The following is a 19,673-nucleotide window of genomic DNA, read 5'->3' as shown; positions in this document are numbered from 1 at the left end:
TAGAGGGTAAGGGCCAATGGTAATCCTGCAACCCTGCAACAATGTAATAGATTGTTTTGTGGGGAAGGGTCTGGCAAGCCATCCGACATGCGAGGGCCAATAGAGTAACCTCTATCGGTGCAGTGTATAGGCACTAGCACCCAAACCATCCAATCATGTACCCACGTAGGTTTTTGGGGACGAGCCCCATGTTGTGAGGCAGTAACTGAACAAAATTTGCCAGCACAGCCTCAGGAGCTAGGATTTCGGGAGATTATCAATGTCCTGTATGATCCCTGTGTGTAATAAATGACAGTTCTAACCTGCCCTTGGCCGAGTCCTCCGTCTGTGTACTAGGGGAGTGTTTGTTGGGCGTGCCACCTTAAAATTCAGTGATTTCAAAGCAATTAAACAGATTAAGTTGTACATCTCTAACATCAATGACTAGATAACGTGGGTTGGGTTAACTAAATAGAATTAGGTTTAAAGCTCAGAGCGACCTTACACAAGAGAGTCTACACGTCTTCACAGTACACTGAAAAAGAAGACTGCAGATCAGAGAAAGTGTAAACAAAAAAAATGTTTAGAAAAAACAACAAAAAAAAAAAAAAAGGAGTTCCACAAGGAGAGGAGAGGGTCAATAACAAAAATGAAGAACCCCCAAGCCGGTGCTGACAGAATTTTGCAATCGTCATCAGAAGTTGTGGGCTACATCTAAACCATTAGGGTAGTAGGGCTGCAGTTTTCAAATAAGGAAACAGGGACGGGTATTACGAAAAACCTTGGAGGACTAAACACAAGATTTTAAAAACGGACCCGGCACTTCATCTGAAGTGCATGGAGTTGGGGGAGAGATCCGAGCAATACGATAAGAGCAAAATGTCCCAGGTAGAAACACTTTGGATGAGCTGATATTGATAGTTTATTTGTATAGCGCCTATACACGCACACGTGTTTCAAAGTGCAAAGGTCAAATGCCGTCAAAGCTAGCGAGGGCCACGGATGTAAAGTGCGTTGCATTAGTCCAGATGGGGCTTAACGATGGCAGTAATCACTGACAGCAGATACTACATAGTAACAGGAGGCTCGTCTGTAGTTTTTTTTTTTAATTAAAAATCGGGAGCCCACAACTGATTTGATCCAATAGACCAGGGATATGGATCTGTCCAGTTTACCCCCTACCCCCCCAAATTTCTAATACAAGGAAGTAGACACTTCGATGTTATTCTGTTATTCTAATAGGCTTTATATATCAGACTCCAGGTGCTATGGCAGATCTGAAAGAGGAGGTGAATTTGGTTTCTGGAGACAGAAAGGATAATTCAAGCTACTTTTCCTTTTGTGCTGATGCGTGCAGACCGAAAATACCTTAAGCCGTGAATACAAGTGAGTTTCTAGAAGTCTTGTGTCAAGAGGATCGAGGCGATTGTGTCCTGAAACGAGACCTCATGTGCCCATAGTGAGAGGATGCATTAGCAAGGCGGGGTGGGGGGGCATGTAGGTTGTTTGACATCTGTTGGGAGGGCTACTAAGAAGGCATGGGCAAGTGGCATGGTTTGTTTGCCCGCGTTGTGTTTGAATGTGGAATTTGAGTAGCTAGTGGGTATGGTTGGCAAAGGCTCAGGTAAGAATTTAAAGTGGGGATAGTGCCAGCGTCCTTACTGCATAGGTGCCTGGATGCCGGACACATGTTGGAGTGGTGCACTGTGTGGCACTTGGGTTAAAGTCCACGTGTGAATTAGGGAGCGATAGGGAGGCACACGCTGCAGCTTGTGGCTGGAATCATGTATTCTCTGGGACAAGAAAGAATATTGTGGATAAAATTGTACTACAGTGATTGGGGGCCGTTGATGGGGTGCAGGATGGCATTAACTGGTTGTTTGATCAAGGCTTAAAGGGCGAGTATAGTCCTTGGGCTGGTTGGTCTAGAATGCACAGGGGCACATGGTTACTGTGTGGTATCTTAGTCAATAAGGCATTGAAAAACCGAAAGTAGCAGTATATAGCCTTACTGCTTCCGTCAAACCGAGACACAGGAAGGTGGAATTATCAATGCTTGATAAGACCAGTGAAAGTAGGGTGCAGGCCCTGTTTGGGAAGGAATGGAATGGCTTTATCATACAATTTACTTCAGATGACTAAAGAATGTCATTACCAGAGGATTGACTTCTGTTTTTCGAGAAAGTCCATTGATCATAAGTATCCTGACATTCTTGATTATGTGTATGTTTTTGGCCAGATGCCCATTACCACGGGCCAAGGTAAAGGTGGTTCGAGTGTGCCACCAATATATCCATGAATAGGAGTTGAGATGACGTTCATAATCTGCAATGATTTTAAGGTTGTCCAAAGGGATAGGAGTGTAGCCTTGGAGCTCCATATTTGTCTAGATCCTACTTTTGCATGAAATAGGATATTTTTGGACTCCACAATCTCCATGATTTGGCAGCATAGATAGCTTTCCAGGGTTTTGCTGGATGAAGTATATTTGAGGTTTGTCTGTGGTTAATGGGGTCAACAAGATTTCCTGTGGTACTTTTGAGGAGTCGAATAACACGGGCAACCATGAAAGATGTGTACAATTATGGTTTTCAGAGAAGAGTTAATTGTCTGCTAAAGTAGGGCACAGCGTTTCTTTGGGGAGGATGTCTTTGTAGATGTCCAAGGAACAGAAGGCCGCTCGGTAGCCCACTTTATTACACTTATTCACCAGTCCACTTCCATAATTGGCTTGAATTGGTCGAGCTGTAACTGGGTTACTGAAACATTTAATTGTTAACATAAATCTGTGCTGCATCTATGGATTATTGCTGGAAGTTCTCCCATTTTATTTTGGAAGTGGTTGGTGATATCACAGTTTCTCGGAGGTGTGGTTGCTTTGCTGCAGTAGGTAAGGTTTTCCTTGACGATTGGGAACATTTATCTCGGGTCGAGTTGACATTCCGAGTTCTGTATTGTGTAGTCTCTTGGCCATTACAATTGCTGCCTGATGTTACAAAATCTGTTGTAGTCATGCAGCCTCATTTTCCTGCGGTTTCCCCCATGCCTGTTCTAGGTTACGGTTTATTTTCTTCAAGGTTCATAGCTGTGGGCGAGCATCGTAGTGCAGTCACTTTTTTTCAATATGCGGCGGTAAGTTTCCTGAGTACAAGGATGCCTGGTGCTTCTAAAATCCGTTTCTGGAGCATAGTAGCCTCGTGGAGCGAGAGGTACATTTCTCTTGGGTTTGGGCTTGTGTCCTCCATCAGTGTTCAGAGTCAAGTCCCCCTAGATTTGACCTTCACCTAGCAATTGTGGCTTGTCCTTTAGGAGTCCAGATTCTGCCAGTTAGGCACATTGGTTAAAGAAAAAGGTACAATTTGCTGGTTGCTCTACAGAACATGGATGGGGACGGACTGTAGTCGCTGGACCTTCATTCTCAGAAAATTGCATTGTGTTCCTGTGGGATGTTTTTACCCATGCATCCAAGCCCTACCATAAAACTGTGCAGTACTGGCATGGAAAACATCATGATGGCCAGAACTCCCCAGAGAGTGCACAGGGAAAACATGAAGAATAGGCTGCCACCCATTTTTGCCTAGGTTGTGAGCACAGGAGGGCACTGCCTAAAACCACCATTGGGCTACACACAGTAGCCTGAAACCATTGGGAATGGCAATGCCGATTGTCATAAAGCAACTCAGAAGTGTGGGGAATTAATTTTCTTAATCCCAAAAGTGGATGCAATACCGGTACTCACCACTATCAGAAAGCCGGCGTTTTAAAACCACCAGACTTTTGTGTAAAACTGAACAGAGGAACCCAAACCAGGCCAAGGAAAGACTTGCTAAGAGGTGGATACAATGTAAAACTATGTTCTGAAATGACTTGAAGGAAGTCATTATTTAATGTATATGTAAAAAGTGTAAGTTTGATTTAAACTGGGAACTAAAGTGACATTTAGCTGAATTCTGCCTGACAACTACTCCCGACAGGAGAAACCTGCTCAGCCACTCTTCCCAGGCCTAGCTGCATCCTGCTTCCCCACCAAAAGGAGTTGACACCTCTCTGATTAGATTACGGGAGGGGCAACTGCAGGAGGTTGAACAAAGCCTTGTCCTGGACTCAGGCAAATGTTATATTGTGGGGGCCGTAAAGTGGCTTCCTCTTGGGAGAAGTGGGAGGAGAAGTGCCTCGGGGAGCCACCCCAGCTGGAGGCGGGGACAGGCAGAAGCTTCCCCCATTTGCTTTGGAACCTACACCACACCCATCTGGGCCAGAGCATAATTTAAAAAAAAGATGGATAATTCATAGTACGGACTTGTCGGAATTATGTAAGTAATATCATTCTTGTGATTTTTCTGTGCACGTTTTAAGAGATGTTAGGACCCTGTGGTGTATGCTGGGGGGTTGCTAACGGAAAATAGGGTCTTATTCCAAATGTCTGCAGGTTAAAAATCTGACACTTCATCAATTAATGTCCATACTCCTTGCGCACATGTGTGTAATTTTTGGTAAATGTCCGATATTGGTAAACCAGTCAAAAAGCGCAAAATGTCATTTTTGAATGCAAGCTCCCAGGAAGATCAGAGGCGGACAAGCATGGACCATAAGGAATATATAATGTGTACATGTAATTTCAACAAATTGTGTATCTGGGAAATATGTATTTGAATCAAATATAGATTTGTGGGCAAATTGACCAGGGGAGGATCCTCTGACCAATAAACAGACCTCATCATGATGACAATCCATTTCCTTCCCCCAATCATGGGAGAGGGGAGAATTGGGCCAATGACAAGTAGAGAGGGGCAGGCTTAGCTAGGCCCAGGCACACACCCATTTTCAAAACACATAAAAAGAGACTGCTGGGACAGGTAGAGAGATTAATTTTCCATTTCCGTGGAGCATTTTGACGGCCGACATCCCATCCAGACAGGGACCAGAACCAAGGACCCATAGACTTCAGAACTTTGAACCTAGAAGGCCCACTGCAAGCAAATGTATTCTCAGCAGGCCTTCAGAATCCAGCAAACCTAACCAAACTATTCAACAGCCGGACGAGCTGTTTGAATTCTGTGCCAAGAACTTTTGCCGGACCCGCAGACCAGACCCAGACCGCTGTGAGCAGAACCAGAGATCCGGATCGCTGTGAGCAGAACCGGTGCCGGATTGACCCGCCGCTGGACGTGTTGACCAGATCCGTGACGAGGCCTATTTCAAATTTATATTGTGAGTACCTAGCAGAACCAATCTCTCTTAGTTAAAATAATCTAATCCAAACTATTTTAACCTAAGTAGAACTGCCTCCTAGAAACCGTGTCATCCATCATTTTAAAGCTGCGAGCTGTCATCTGTCATTCTAAAACTGCAAGCTGTCACCTGTCATTTTGAGTTTTATTTCAAATCCGAAAATCTACCTTTATTAAATCGTCCGTATCTCTTGAACCGTTTGGGCTAGGATTAAAGCTGTGATTCTAGGCTTTCCAACGAACCTAGAACCGACTTCCTATACTTTTTCTGCAATCGCGATTTACGCACTTGCGAAATTTACCGCGATTTGGCTCAATTTCTCCACTTGTCAAAATAGCAGCTCCATTGTTTCCTTTGTTAAAATCCATTTGAAACCTTGTAATAACTCAGAGCATTGCTAAAGTGAGCCTGAACTAATACCAACAAGCATCTCTCACTCACCCTGAATCTCTAGAGGGAATTAAAATCAGTTAGCACATTTTCCCATCCATTGCCATCACATTTAAAAGCATTTTGGGCCTGTGTTTCAAACTTCTACCTGTTTCCTCTAAGCTTGCTGAGGGGGAACTGAATTTCGTATTGTATTTGATTGCATTCCTGAGAACTGTGTGCTCCTCTTTCCATCTCCTTCCATTTCTTACATTGCATAGGGGGTGGGGGGGTGAATTGCCAGAGAAAAAGTGATTATCTTATCTTGTGCTAAAATCATATCAAGTATTTCTGTACTGCATTTTATTCCTCATTGCTTTTCCCTTGAAACCATAAAAGTATTTTTGCTGCCTTATCCATCCTATACTAACTCCATTGATTGTAAATAACTGTGCTACTGTAGGATTACCTATTGCTGATTACTGCTCATATTCACAAGTGTACTATCCATTATCAATGTATTTATAGAAGTGTGATATATATTGTTTAATTTTCCAAATAAACATTTTAAATTTGCAAAACAGACCTAATTCTTGGCTCAGTGGGGTCAGGGGGATTTTAAGAGAGGGGTGTTATATAAGGGTTGTCATCCAGAGTACATGAACTGGACCTAAAATTATATCAATAAGGGTTTCCCTCAGCATCCCAGACTAGGCATTGGTTTAGCTGTAGTGTTGAAGTGAAGCCGCTTAACATTCCCAGTACCAAATCATGAAATCTACAAGAAGGGTTAGGTCCTGTGTTACATCAAGATATATGCTACTGTGTCTGAGCGACTTTCTGCAAAGGTGGGACTGTAGGAAGGTGGTCTGTTTATGAGCTGGAATGAAAGGTTGTGATGATGAAGCATAATATCGATTAGGTGCGCTTCAGTCTGGGGCATCGTTACATGGCACAGTTGAAAGGACTTTGGTATTATTCAGGGTAGCGGTCTGTGTGATCACCTTGCAGTCATTTGAGAACAAGGTTTCTGTGATCAAAAGAATGTCAGTGCCTCCTTTGCTGAGGAGCTTGTGCATCTCTTGTCTGTGCCGAGAGCGAATATTGATCTGGTTTTAATGCATCCAATTCGGCACCTCTGGGTCACATTTTGATGTTTGTTGTCCTACCTACGGGTTTCTATTATTCTCTGGGTTGGTGGCAGCCAGATTGCCAGTGTTTGCGATGATCAACACCAATAGGCAGGTTCCTCTGTAAATAATTTAGTAGGTCACAAGTTTCTTTTTATATTTGTCTTGTGGCCATTTGCTGAAACCTACCTTGGTAATAGTTAGGCATGCCTGTCTTTTGTGATGAAGGGTGGGTTTTGTTTGAAAGTTTCCGTTAGTGTGCTTTCGATGGGAGAAGTCGTGCATTCTCCTCTGAAAAAGGTGTGCATTCCTACTCTATTGCTAGCAGGTACTGGTCGAGTTCTGGTGTGCCTGTGGTTCCTTTGTCTCCTGTTGGTTTTACATACATTGTTTTCCCATCAGAATTCTGCTCTTGTTTGAGGTCTCACTTTCCTGTACGAGACTGTTTGGCATTGTGTAGGTGAGTACATCAAGTTTCTTATATTGAGTGAGGGCATAGCAGTTTGCCAATTCCATGATCGTCTGGCAGCGTTTCCTAGGGTGGGCCTCTCTGAAATTAAATTTGCCTATGGTAATTGGCCGTAATAGGTTGAACTGAGAGGTTCCAGTGAGCTGTTGCATTCTGGGTCCAGCTCAACTTCCAGCTTCACAAATGCTGTAGGATTCCAAATTTCTACAAAATTTAGCAGGGGGTCTTCCGGTGGGGAGGCCAGCCAAGGTAAAGTAGCAGTTCTCAGAAAGCACTGATAGGACGAGTTTTGTAAATTAGTCTAGTTGTGCAAAAGGATCCAGCTTTGCAGCAGTTACTTTGGCTGTACATTGATTAATTCAGTTGTGCATCAATCTAGTTGTTCAGCAATTAATCGAGCTTTAGCTGCATTTCAATTCGTCTGAACATGCTAAAGCCAATCTGTGCAGATATAGCCTGACTCTGCAACAGTTATTCTAGCTACACAAAATGAATTAATCTGCCTGCATCAGTTAATCCAGTTTGTGCAAATATCAGTCTTGCGCTGCAAAAATTAATCTAGCTGTCAGGAGAAATCAATATAGTTGCAACTGTCAAGCTAGCTGTACATTTAATCAATCCACTTATCAATAATCAAAATCGTCTGTGAAACAAAAATCAACCCAGCTCTGCAGAATAGATAAATCTAGCTGCAACAAATCAGTTTAAACTAGCTGTGCAACAATAAACTAGATGTGCAACAGGTGAATGCAGCTGTGCAGGGTGAACAATTCTAGATGAAACAATTAACCTAGCAGCACCATAAAACTCTAGTTGCAAGATGAAATACAGCCACTCAAAGATGAAACACTTGCTGCCATAAGAAGTAATGTTGCTCCTACAAGGAATCGAGCTGCGCACAAAATGAATCTGGATGCAAAACGGGTGCATCTAGCTGCAAGCTATTTGCAGCAATCAATCTAGATGTATATAGAATTAATCTAGCTGCAATAATTATTCTCAGTGTGGAGCCGCAGAATGCCGTCCTTTACCTGGCAATAGATCAATGTGCTTGTACAGGATGGTGGCAGTAGCAGTGCTCGCCACCAGGCATCAGCCGTTGCCTTTCACCAGCTACCCTTGGGGACGCCAGTTTGTGGGAAAGACTTCCTGACTAAAGCTATTAACCGAGCATATTTTATTAGCAGGGTGTTTTTGGCATGAAGGAGAGACATTATAGAAGTAAAAATGGTTACTATAGAGTTTCTCAGATGATGGATCATAAATGATTTTCCACTTATGCCCCAGTGTGTTTATTACTTAAACCACAGGGCCGCGAAGATAGGCTTACCTACAAAATTGATTTTTCAGAGATGAATGTTACCAAGAGCTGTCGCAGTCCAAGTGGAAAACGGATCAGGGTCAAAAATGGATCACTCAATCTCGTGTTTGGTTTCTTTGGAAGACCCTGGTAAAAGCGGCCTTGACCAGGTGTTCCCAAATCAATGTCAGTGGGGAGCAGAAGGGGAGCGACTTCACATTTGGGAGAAGCAACAATATGGAATTTAATATTAAAAATGTCAGCAAACAAAGAAATATTTGTGAGATATGGAGAAGAATATCCAAGAGGGGCCACGGGGCTCAAATTATCTGTAGTGGCAGGAAGAGGTGGGGGGAGGCTGAGCCCAGATATTACAGTCAGCCAGGACGATAAGGGGTCCCAGCATGACTGAAGTGGAATTTGCAGCAAAAAGGTGGCCTGAGCTAGGATGAACTAAAAGTACATTAATAAAATAGGTAGGTGTGAGGGCAGTCGTCCACACGTATTCTGCTTCATATTCAAATTCAATAGAAAGTGGCATTAAAAATAATGTACAGATCACCAATTATTTTATGTTTTTAATAGGAGCATGTTTCTTTTTGTACTGATCTTGCAATTTTTACAAGCAAAATGCCCAAGAACTGGGTTAATCACATGCCGGAGGTCCACAGGCTCCTGCTGGGACTCCTCCCGCGTTGACAGCTCCCTGGTCACCCTTCACCACCCACCTAACCATATTCATGGCAACTCAGTGAATCGCCCCTTTCGCACCTGCCATCGAGACCTCAACACCCTCTGTTGAAATTCTGTCCAATTGCTTCCTCTATACTTCACTGAATCCGAGCCCAATCTGCTCACAGACTCGATCAGAAGGAGCAAATTATGCCCTGGCTCCATAACTTCCCACCTGGATCAAGTCAGGTGCACGCTCGCAGTGCTCGCCCCACCCCTTGCAGCCTCAAGCATGTAAATCTGTGATATACTGCCCAACCTCTAGCACCTCATTCCTCTTCCAGTCTCTTTCATCTCGTCATTGATACTCTGCCAACGCTCATCTCCATCCTTGCCCTTAAGTAGGTGGGATTACTGCTCCAGCCTCATGGGACTCCCTCCCTGCACCTTTACTACCGTCGATAGGTTCCTTAACATTTCTACCGGCATCCTTTTTAACCTTTGATACTCACTCTACCTCTGCCGTGCACTTCATGTAGGCTATCTCCCAAAGGGCAATCAGTCCTAAAGTTGCCTCCTAGTCTACGAACCCATCCATGCCCCTGACCAACCTGGCAAAGTTCTCTCGGGAAAAACTCAGAATCCCAGACCCCTAGTTCTACTCCACCTCTGTTAACCGTCCTCCGTATGCTATTTCTCGCTGTTGCGCATTGAGGCTAACCCACCCCCAACTGAAAGTCCCAAAGGCCTATCCCTACACACTTCAACAGGATGTTAAAATGCCCTAATCGCCACCTTTCACTTGAAGGACCACCCGAGTGGATGGCATTCCCAGTCATGCCTGCACACCCCCACCGACCCCATTCTGCCACTTCACCCCCACCTGTCTCCCCCCCACCCATCTTCCCCTCATCTCCTTGTGCATTGATTTACAGGCTGCATAAAATAATCCTGTAACATTTAAGTACTCCATACTGCCAATCCTTTCCTCTATACATTTTAATCGGGTGTTGTCAGTGCTGTCCCACAGGCTCCCTACTACACCCAGGAAATGGATCGCCTCCAAAACTGTTGCACTGATGTGATCACCCAGCAAAGGGGCTGCAGAGTCAACCATACAGGCTCTTGCTTAGAGTTCGTCAAAGTTCACCGTTATCCAAATAAATACAAATTCAAATAATTACAAATTAAATAATTTATGAATCCTGAAGAAAGGGATGGAGGCGTACGTTTTTTTGTATATTATAGGCAGACTGTAAACATGGACACATTTGCAATGCTGATTAAATAAGTAAGGACACATTCTGCATGTGCTGATTGGCATATGGTGCAACAATGGTAAATTGTAGATCCAAAAGGCTTGCAGGGCTGTGGGTGCACAACAGACATGCTACATGCTCTCCAGATTCCTTCATGTTCTTGCTCTAACTCTCTGCTGATCAAACACTTCACCAAGCAGAGACCTGCTGGGGGGCAGATCCCTCTCCTCCACTGGCTCCCTCCTATGGAACAGTCTCCCTCTCCATTTTGAAGCAGACCACCTCGGGTACCACAAACAACAAGACCTTTCTCTTCTCCTCCTCCTTCCCTCTCCCCCTCCCCCTCCCGTGCCAACCATCACCTTGGTTGCTGAGATTGACGGCCTGGATTCTCATGGGTCCAATAGGGCCCAAGGTTTTCTGGCCAATCGCCTCCAGCACCACCCCATGCACCGCCCTGTGGGTCCACAACCACCTGTCAGGCGTTTTGCTTCTGCCCTGCACTTACATGTTGGGCGGTTGACCTCCCTCTTCACCTGGGATGTCTCCACCCATACCTCCACCACCCCTTTTTCTTTTCACTGCACTTGCACACTCCCAATGTCACAATGCCTAGTAGGACCGCTCTTCGTTTTCTATGTATCCATTGTCACTTTCATTGTATATTTGGCTCCTTGTTCCCTTACCTTGTGCTGCTTTGAAACACTGTCTTGTTGTATAAGCGCCTTAGAAATAGCCAATAAATTAATAAAATACTACGACTCCATACAAACACAAGGCTTTCCGTGACAAAGTGAATATAGCAATTATCATGAATCCTAGTCAGAATAATTTAGAACATCCACGTGCGGCAATGATACATAATTGTGTTGATAAGTTGTGACTAAAGTAAGTTCAGTATTCAATTGAAGATTGCGCTTTCATATTTGTCAAATATTACTAAACACAAACCTCCGAGTCCTACAGCCACCCCCTTTGTTCTTCCTGACACCACTGCATTATGCAGCAGCAGCATCATAATAATAATCATAATAATTTGGCATTTATATAGCGCTACGAACCCTCAGGTATCTGAGCGCTGCTTATTACCCACGGTGTGTGGTGCTCATTTATCGACCTCGGAAGGATGAAAGGCTGAGTTTGGCCCTGCCGGGATTCGAACCTGCGTTAGCAGGATCTGCACAGATGCCAAAGCGAGCGCTGTGCCACTTGACCAGCTTTCATATTGAAATACGGAACATGGCATTTACAACAAAGGGCTTTTGGGGCAACGTTAGCAAAAAAGTTGCATGCTTTCTTTTCTTAAGTACTATAGATATATTTTCGACTTAAGTTTTAAATACAAACCCCTTTTAAGCTCACTGCAATGTCTTTCAAATGTTCATGCCCCGAACTCCTACTCATTAGAATTCCCCCCCCCCACCCTCCGCCACTAGGAGCGCATAGTGTACAGTGAACAGTCTACAAAGGCCAGTAGTAGGAGCGTGAGGAGGAGACCGTGTGCTTTGTCGTAGCCGCTATGTGTGGCTTGATTGGTTGTATGCCCCCTCACCAACCCGCTTACCATTCTAATGTCCACCTTATAACGCAGAGATCGACAGTGCGCAGGTGAACACCGGCTAGTATCCCCTACCCTGCACACTGAAAACCTCTGCCACCACCTTCTCCTACACAGACCTCCAGCAACAATCCAAATTCATACTCTCCTAAATAGAAGCAAACCCAACGGGATAGCTACACCTGGGCGCCCCTCCTGAAACGCATAACGTCACCCGCACACAGTCTGCACTCACCACTTCAGGTTTTCCAGTTGCCTGCCTCTCGCCTCCCAGCAACCAGTCCCCCCCACCCTACCATCCAGCAACCAGCAACCAGCCTCCCCCACCCCCTCCATCCAGCAACCAGTCTCCCTCCGTGCCGTCCAGCAACCAGTCTCCCTCCGTGCCGTCCAGCAACCAGTCCCCCATGCCATCCAGCAACCAGTCCCCCCATGCCATCCAGCAACCAGTCCCCCCATGCCATCCAGCAACCAGTCCCCCCCCTGCCCCCGCCATCCAGCAACCAGCCTCCCCCACCCCCGCCATCCAGCAACCAGTCTCCCTCCGTGCCATCCAGCAACCAGTCCCCCCATGCCATCCAGCAACCAGTCCCCCCATGCCATCCAGCAACCAGTCCCCCCATGCCATCCAGCAACCAGTCCCCCCCATGTCATCCAGCAACCAGTCCCCCCCCATGCCATCCAGCAACCAGTCCCCCCTATGCCATCCAGCAACCAGTCCCCCCTGCCCCCGCCATCCAGCAACCAGTCCCCCCTGCCCCCGCCATCCAGCAACCAGTCCCTCCTGCCCCTGCCATCCAGCAACCAGTCCCCCCTGCCCCCGCCATCCAGCAACCTGTCCCCTCTGCCTTCCAGCAACCAGCCACAACCAGTCGCCTCTACCTTCCAGCAACCAGTCTCCCCCCACCCCTTACAAGACCTAGTGCCAAGAGGCCACCACCAAGACAGAAGTTGCGCTGTACTCGACCACTTCACATTAAATGTCGCTTTTCTTGGCTTTCAATGCTTTCATCATCCCAGCCTATACTATGCGGGATTTATTTGCTTATCTCACTATTCGTGTTCCTTGTTGGTCAGCCCTCAATCGGCCGCGTTGGAAAAGTTATTAACCCTCTCACCACCAACTGCACGTCAACTGTTCCCGTTCTCCTGAATTTCAATATGAAGGTCCTTCTCCTTCCACCTCCCAGCCTGACCCCCTCGCTCAGAAAAACAGAGTGGGGCCTTTGCTACCCAGAGAAGATTTGCTTCATCAATTGAAATAGAGCAGGCTCCGTGCTAGAGAGGTATGCCTCAAGTGAAACGTTCATTTAACTTTTTTTTTCTTTTATTAAATGCTAGACACTTGTTTTCAAATGTCAGCGCACGATTTTTCATTTACAAGGTTTGAAGCCTAATTTTAGATGCCCGCCGTTTTCATGGAAACAAAATACATAAAATGGTCCCATGGATACTGTAAATGTATCTCGGAGCTACTGTAATAGTTGATTAACTATATTCAGGAAAGAAGAACCAGAACGTGCATTTAAGGTTAGGGGGCTGGAAGTTGTACACAGTAGTATAATACTGGGGAGTGGGGGGAGGAGGGGCACCGGTTGCCCTTGACAAAAAGCACCATGGCTCGAACAGCAATGGAGAAAATGGGGTTTGGGGTGAGTTCCAAGACCAGCTATACGGAATATTTTTTAAAAAGACCATATATTTTCTAAAAAGCAAGCCTACATTTTGGAAATGCCACTTTTGTGCGATTTAACAGGACTGTTGAATGTTGTGGCAACATATGTAAAATGCTAAATTCTCACGTTGTGCTGCACAATCAAAGGCTTTTTAAAAAAAAGAAAGTAAATTCCATTCATTTAGGGGTTCAATCTCTCTCCCTACTACAAGACTGTTCAGCTCACCTTCCAGGCTCCGAGTCAGCCAGAGCCAGCAGGACAGCACGCGACACTGAACAATATAGAGGTCTTCCTTTTTTATGTTTCAAATATATTTACTCTTAAACAGTCTATATAATTTGCCCTCAACACCCCCCCCACCCCAACATTTTCTCCGTCACTCAGGCAAAAGTCTGTGCTATTGCAGCCCACAAATGTGTAGTTTCTCATCCTATATAATAACAGTATACAAGAGTAGCAGTTGCAGATCCATTACCTGGGTGTAAGAGGTAGGCAATGGGACAACACTGGCACGCCATGATAAAAGCATACAAAGAATCAGTGCCGGCAGAGCCCTGGTGGTTTGAGAAACATTTTGCTGGAGCAGGGAAGGGCGCCAATTTTCTTTTAACTCCCCGCTCCAGCGCCTGAGGGTGCTCATGCTAATGCACGAGCGTCCTATTCTAATGAAAACCACCTTGTTCCCGCGCTAGAGCAGGGAGCCAATCATCAGTTGCTGAGGCTTTTGCATCAGTACCCCGTTTTTAAATGCACCCTGTGTGCGCATTTATTAACAATAGGAAGCCTTCCATGCCTTCTCCTACTTTGCCAACTCAGCGGAGCCCTTGAAACAGACCCAGAGCTGTCAGTGCAGGGGACTAATGGGCCTCCCAGACGGTCGCCTGGCCCGCCCTGCCTTATGGCCGGCACTGCAAAGAACACTATTCACATTATTAGAGTATGTAAAGTTATAAAACATTCAGACGTGGTCGCCCACTTCATGTGCTTACCAGACAAGGGACCAGTCCGCTGGGGGGACGTGATGGTGTCGGATGAGTGAACACCTCCGAACAAACCCCCATTTCCCCCATAGGCGTTGTTGGGAGTCCGGTGGTTATCAAGGGCATTGGTTTTGTTGGGCGTCTGTGAGGCAGAGTGCGTTGGAAACGGGTGATGCACCCCCTCGGCCATGTCCAAGCTGCGGCTACGCTGGGTTGGGTCCTTCGGTTTGCTCTTGCTGCTCCCCATGGTCTAGGACGGAAGAGAAAGAAAAAGCTCATTAAGACGCAAAGTAGCATCACTAAACTGATCCCCACTGGATCCCTCAAAGAACCTTGGTCTCTTCAGGTTATTCAACACTGGGGCCACAGCCAGGGGTGCTCGGGATGGGAGGAGCAGTTATAGCCACCCTTTGACTGGACAACGAAGTACAGAGCCATTCCCTTGAGACACCCCCCTGCCTCCCAACCCCCCCCCTCCAAGTCCACCAGTGGACTCTTCGACCCCTATTGACAGTAAAATAGTTCAACTGGTTAAGCTCTCACAGTCAAGGGTGGACTGGAAACCAAAAGAGGCCCGGGAAATAATTTTCAGAAGGGCACCCATATGAAACATTCAGCAAGCTCAACCCTTTTACTATGAGAACATGTGGGAAAAAAATAGGTTACCACACAAAAGAGGTCCGTGGTGCAGAGGCATACCAGGAAATCTCCAGAGTTCCCTATACGCCAACCGACCTTGCAAGAAGGGATCGCGTAACTATTTTAAAAGCTTCAGACTAGAATATTAGGAGGAATGGAATCTGGCTATTTCAGTGGTTTATCCAGAATGCCCCTTTTAGGTATACCGGTGCGGCACACGTGAGCTTACAGCAGGAGTTAACCCCCCCATAAACGAAGGCATAAGTATTTCATAGGATGCCATTTCGTTTTTGCGCACTCTGGTGACAGGCCAACATTTCACCTTTCCTAGGCTATCCTCATTTCATTGTAAATAATGGTACTCATTTCATGGGCAAGAATGAAAGGCAGAAAGGACTCTGCCAAAATTCAAAAATGTGCAAGTTGGTTGCACAAATCTCTTTGGAGAGCTAAAGTATTATTTAGCATGCCCCATGGGGTAAAGCCTGAATTGACCTCCCCTTCCTGTAGCTCCACCCAGCGATCTCACCCCCCCTTTATTTCTACAGCAATACATTTCTCAGTAGCTGGCTTTGTACTGTTGTGACTAATCAACTTCCGGAGCACCAGTAGTGAAGATCTGTTTCTAAACCATCAATCAGCCCCACACTTCTACTACAACAGAAGGGATCGGAACAGATTGGAAACACAAGCAAATTATAAACTTCCTTATCCAATTTTGGTTTTGTGTACGGAACAGCAGGGTTGTCTCCGAAAAAGATCGTGGATCATTGGTAGTTGCAACACATCAACAAAATAAAATGACCCAATAATAGAGGCACTGTCCAGGCAAGGTTGTATCAAAATTATCTACATTATCTATATCACAACAGACAGTTCTAGCAACACTACGAAATTCAACCCACCCAGTAACGGAATTCAGACGACAGACAGTTTCAAAGAAGGAAAAGGGATGCACTCTGAATACTCACGGGAGGGTAGTTGATATGGTTAATAACCACACCGTTTAAGGTTACCTGGCTTCAGCAAAAAGGGAGCAAGGGGTCTTACTAGGACGCTAGAGGCCTTCCGGCAAGGACCAGTGGGGCAGAACGACAATGTACCTTGTGCTGTGCGTGTTCTTGGTCCTCCGAGTCGGCTTCAGAGGACTTTGCAGGTTCAAGAAATGAGTCGGCTACGTGTATAAGGCAGCAAGACAGTTCGGCAAGCAATGTTGAATGAACAGCAGCTCAGGTATCTTTGTCTCAGTGTTGATTGCAATTCTGAAGCACTGGTCGAGACGTCTCGGATGTCTTTAAGCGACTGCGGCTTGACAACGGTCAGCGTTGCCATCGGTTGCAGCTCGAGGACCTTGACCGACTCGAAAATGTCCTATAAAAAGGCATTCGCCAGTAGATGCTTGTCAAGGCACTTCTCCCAGCTTCAATCGGCTTGTGTCGTCCTTTAAAGGCAGTTGGCACAAAGCTCAGGAGTGTGGTGCAGGTATTTGCCCTATCCCTTATTGTAGGTTTAGAGACCGTCTGCACTCCCTGTCCATGGAGTTTGACGCAGGGCACGCTGTGTGCGGGCTGGGTAATGGAGCAGCTGGAGGGTCCCATCTTCCTCTATTCCCTGTCTGAAGTTAAGGGGAGCGATCTTGCTTCCCTCTTTGGAAATCCTGGCCTTCCTTCACTGGCGCAAGACGCAAAGCAGACTGTACCTTCAGCCAGGTTCCGAGGTTGAGTTCTTCTTTGTTACTTCAAGTGAAGTCTTCAGACAATCTGCCAAAAGATGGGCCAGCCCTCTTTTAAAGCCAATTGGGCCAGTGTGATTGGTGTAGGCTAATCCTACCTTGATGAACCAATTCTGAGGTCCCCACCATCAATCTCCTGTACAGATGAGGTCATAACCAGAGTGCTTTACAACAGAAAAGGTAAAGGGCTGAAAACATGTGATCCTAAGAGCCACCCATCTTCCTGTCGGTTGTTGACCGGAGTCTCTCTGATTAACGAATCTCCCTGTGCTTCCTGTTTAAAGCAGCAGGTCTCCCTTGAAGCTGTGGCGGGACCAGACTCTCTGGCTCCTGCAAACCATGTTCTTGTACCTGATGAAGGGGTGACCTTACCGGGGAGGCCGACTAAACATTCAGTCCCAGACACAACAGCTCACTGTCAATGACACTGAGGGTGGGACCTGGTGTCCGGTTGACAGTTGTATATGAAAGGTTGTTGGGGTTTCCAGTCTCTTTTGTTAACCTCTGCAGCCAGACACCATGTGGGCCTGTTTGATATACTCTCTATTGATATAAATCATTGCCACCAGCTGTAGGGCTGCACAAAAAAGCAGGGCAGAATTATGGAGGCTTTGCTAGTTAATCAGGATGGCCATGGGGGGGGAACTTGGTCCTCCCCCTTCCTGGAGAGGACATAGTGTACTCCTGTGGTAACATCCCCAATAAATATGATGGGGCGGACTGTGCCTGTAGGCTGGGTGCACCTGGAAAATGTGTGCATTAGTCCCACACATCTTCCTGAGGTTGGTCTACCATCATTCCATTTAATTAAACCTTTAAAAAAATCCCAGGTGAGAGTACACCCACCGTGCGGATGGTCGAATTCTTCACAACTGTATACAGTCATGCATATACATACAGACACAGGCAAATGTCTTTTCTGCCACACAACCATAACATGCATATCAAATAACTGCTTACATTCAACAGGTATGAATGCAGACAACCCTCATCCCAATTGCCCGACAACAACTTCCTGATCTCTCTTCTGCATTTGACACAGTCCAAAGGCTCCACAAGTCCCTTGGTATCTCGGAGCGGGAACTGACTGGATGACCCCTTTCCTTACTGATCGCTCCTCTCAAGTCCTCCTGGGCACCTTCTCTTCTCCTACTTCCTTCTCCACCTGTGGCACCCCCCAGGGCTCTATCCTCTCGCCTTGGCTATTTAATATCTACTGCTCTCAGCTGGCACTCATCTCCTCCTTCTTCCCCACCTTCCAGTGTTATACCGACGATGTGCAACTCTTCTTCAAACTCTTGCACCCTCCATCATCCCGGATTGATTTTCTGCCATCCAGGCCTGGTGCACCTTCAATGATCTCTGCCTAAATGCCAGCAAAACTGAGATCCTGCCCATTGGGACCCTGCCCCCGACTTCTCCCCCTGACTCTGGCCTTCCTACATGGGTTCTCCCCCCCCCCTGCTCCCTCTTCTGAAGCCAGAAACCTTGGAGTCATCTTCGACTCCTCTCGCTCTCCTTTCTCCCTCACACTCGGGACATTGCCAAGAAGTCCCACTTTCAGCTCTTCCATCTCAAAGGAATTCTACCTTTTCTCACTTCCACCCAGAAGCTCATTGTTAACCGAGCCCTGGTTCTCCCTAAACTTGACTATTGCAACAGCCTCCTCCGGAATCTCCTACGCTGCGACCTCTCCAGGTAATACAGAATAGGGCTGCAAGACTTATCCTTGGCCTCAAGCCCAGGGACCGCATCTCTCCTGCCCTCAAGTCTTCGCTGGCTCCCAGTGGCTCCACGGATTAAATTCAAATCCCTCTGTATCATCCACAAGTCTGCCTGGGGAGAGGGACCACACTATCTACAACTCTTACTAAATATCCCCCCTCCAGACCCTTGCGCTCCTATCCCATTCCCCCTCCCTTCTGCACTCGCCCATTCTGCACACCAACAAGGCATAGTAGGTTTTCCCCCACCCATTGTAATATTTATTATGCATTTCATTGTATTGTTTAATTTTGCATCCCCTTGCCCCCTCCCTGTTGCCTTGTGGGGGCTTTGAAACAGTATTTACTTCCTGTATAAGCACCTAACAAGCAAACAAATAAACTACTGCTTTCACACTCAAGTCATAAAAACATGCTTGAACAGAGCAGAGTTTTGTAAGTTCTTACATTGCAGGAATACAAAATGACATGCGCTACCACAGTTTATGAATACATAACTACAAGTACCAGAATGCTTTACAGAGTCTAAAATCTCAGACGGTTCGTTATTTCATATCTGCCATGGGACAACTTGAGATCCTAACTAACCAACTGCACGGTAATCAGACATGCCTAAGAGAACTTGTGGGATAAAGTCACATGCTTGTAGTCGGTTTAGGACACAGGCATGCACTTGCCTGTATGTTTAACTTCATTACATTTGGCACGCCAGAAAAAAAGTGAAGTACTTTTAGTTGTGCAAATATGTAAGGAAGAGTTTCTAAATCGGACCTGTGCAGAATAGGAAGTTGGACTCTGGGAAAATGACCATGAGCATTGAACGGCACAGCACATTGCAACTACATCATTGCTATTCAAACTTTTTTATCCCCTCCCCTTCTACCCCCCGAGCCCCACCGCCTCCTGTTAAGGGAAATTATAGTTTCAGTGCCTCCCAACAAGCTAGAACTGATA

At 46.1% G+C, this 19,673-nt stretch overlaps 1 protein-coding gene across 9 annotated transcripts in view; it reads right to left on the bottom strand.

Moving 5' to 3' along the window:
- SRC (SRC proto-oncogene, non-receptor tyrosine kinase) overlaps positions 1–19,673 on the bottom strand; it is a 520,693-nt gene that overhangs the window by 145,976 nt on the left and 355,044 nt on the right. For all 9 annotated transcript variants that reach the window (XM_069652377.1, XM_069652381.1, XM_069652378.1 and 6 more), the window contains one exon: positions 14,634–14,874. In XM_069652377.1, the coding sequence (XP_069508478.1) occupies positions 14,634–14,874 (241 nt within the window). The remainder of the gene's footprint in view (positions 1–14,633; positions 14,875–19,673) is intronic.

Source organism: Ambystoma mexicanum, chromosome 3p (genome assembly GCF_040938575.1).
Source record: "Ambystoma mexicanum isolate Mex_15411 chromosome 3p, UKY_AmexF1_1, whole genome shotgun sequence".
In the NCBI taxonomy this organism is placed as follows: Eukaryota; Metazoa; Chordata; class Amphibia; order Caudata; family Ambystomatidae; genus Ambystoma; species Ambystoma mexicanum.
The sequence above is the reverse complement of the archived record's forward strand: the minus strand, read 5'-3'. Positions and strand labels throughout refer to the sequence as shown.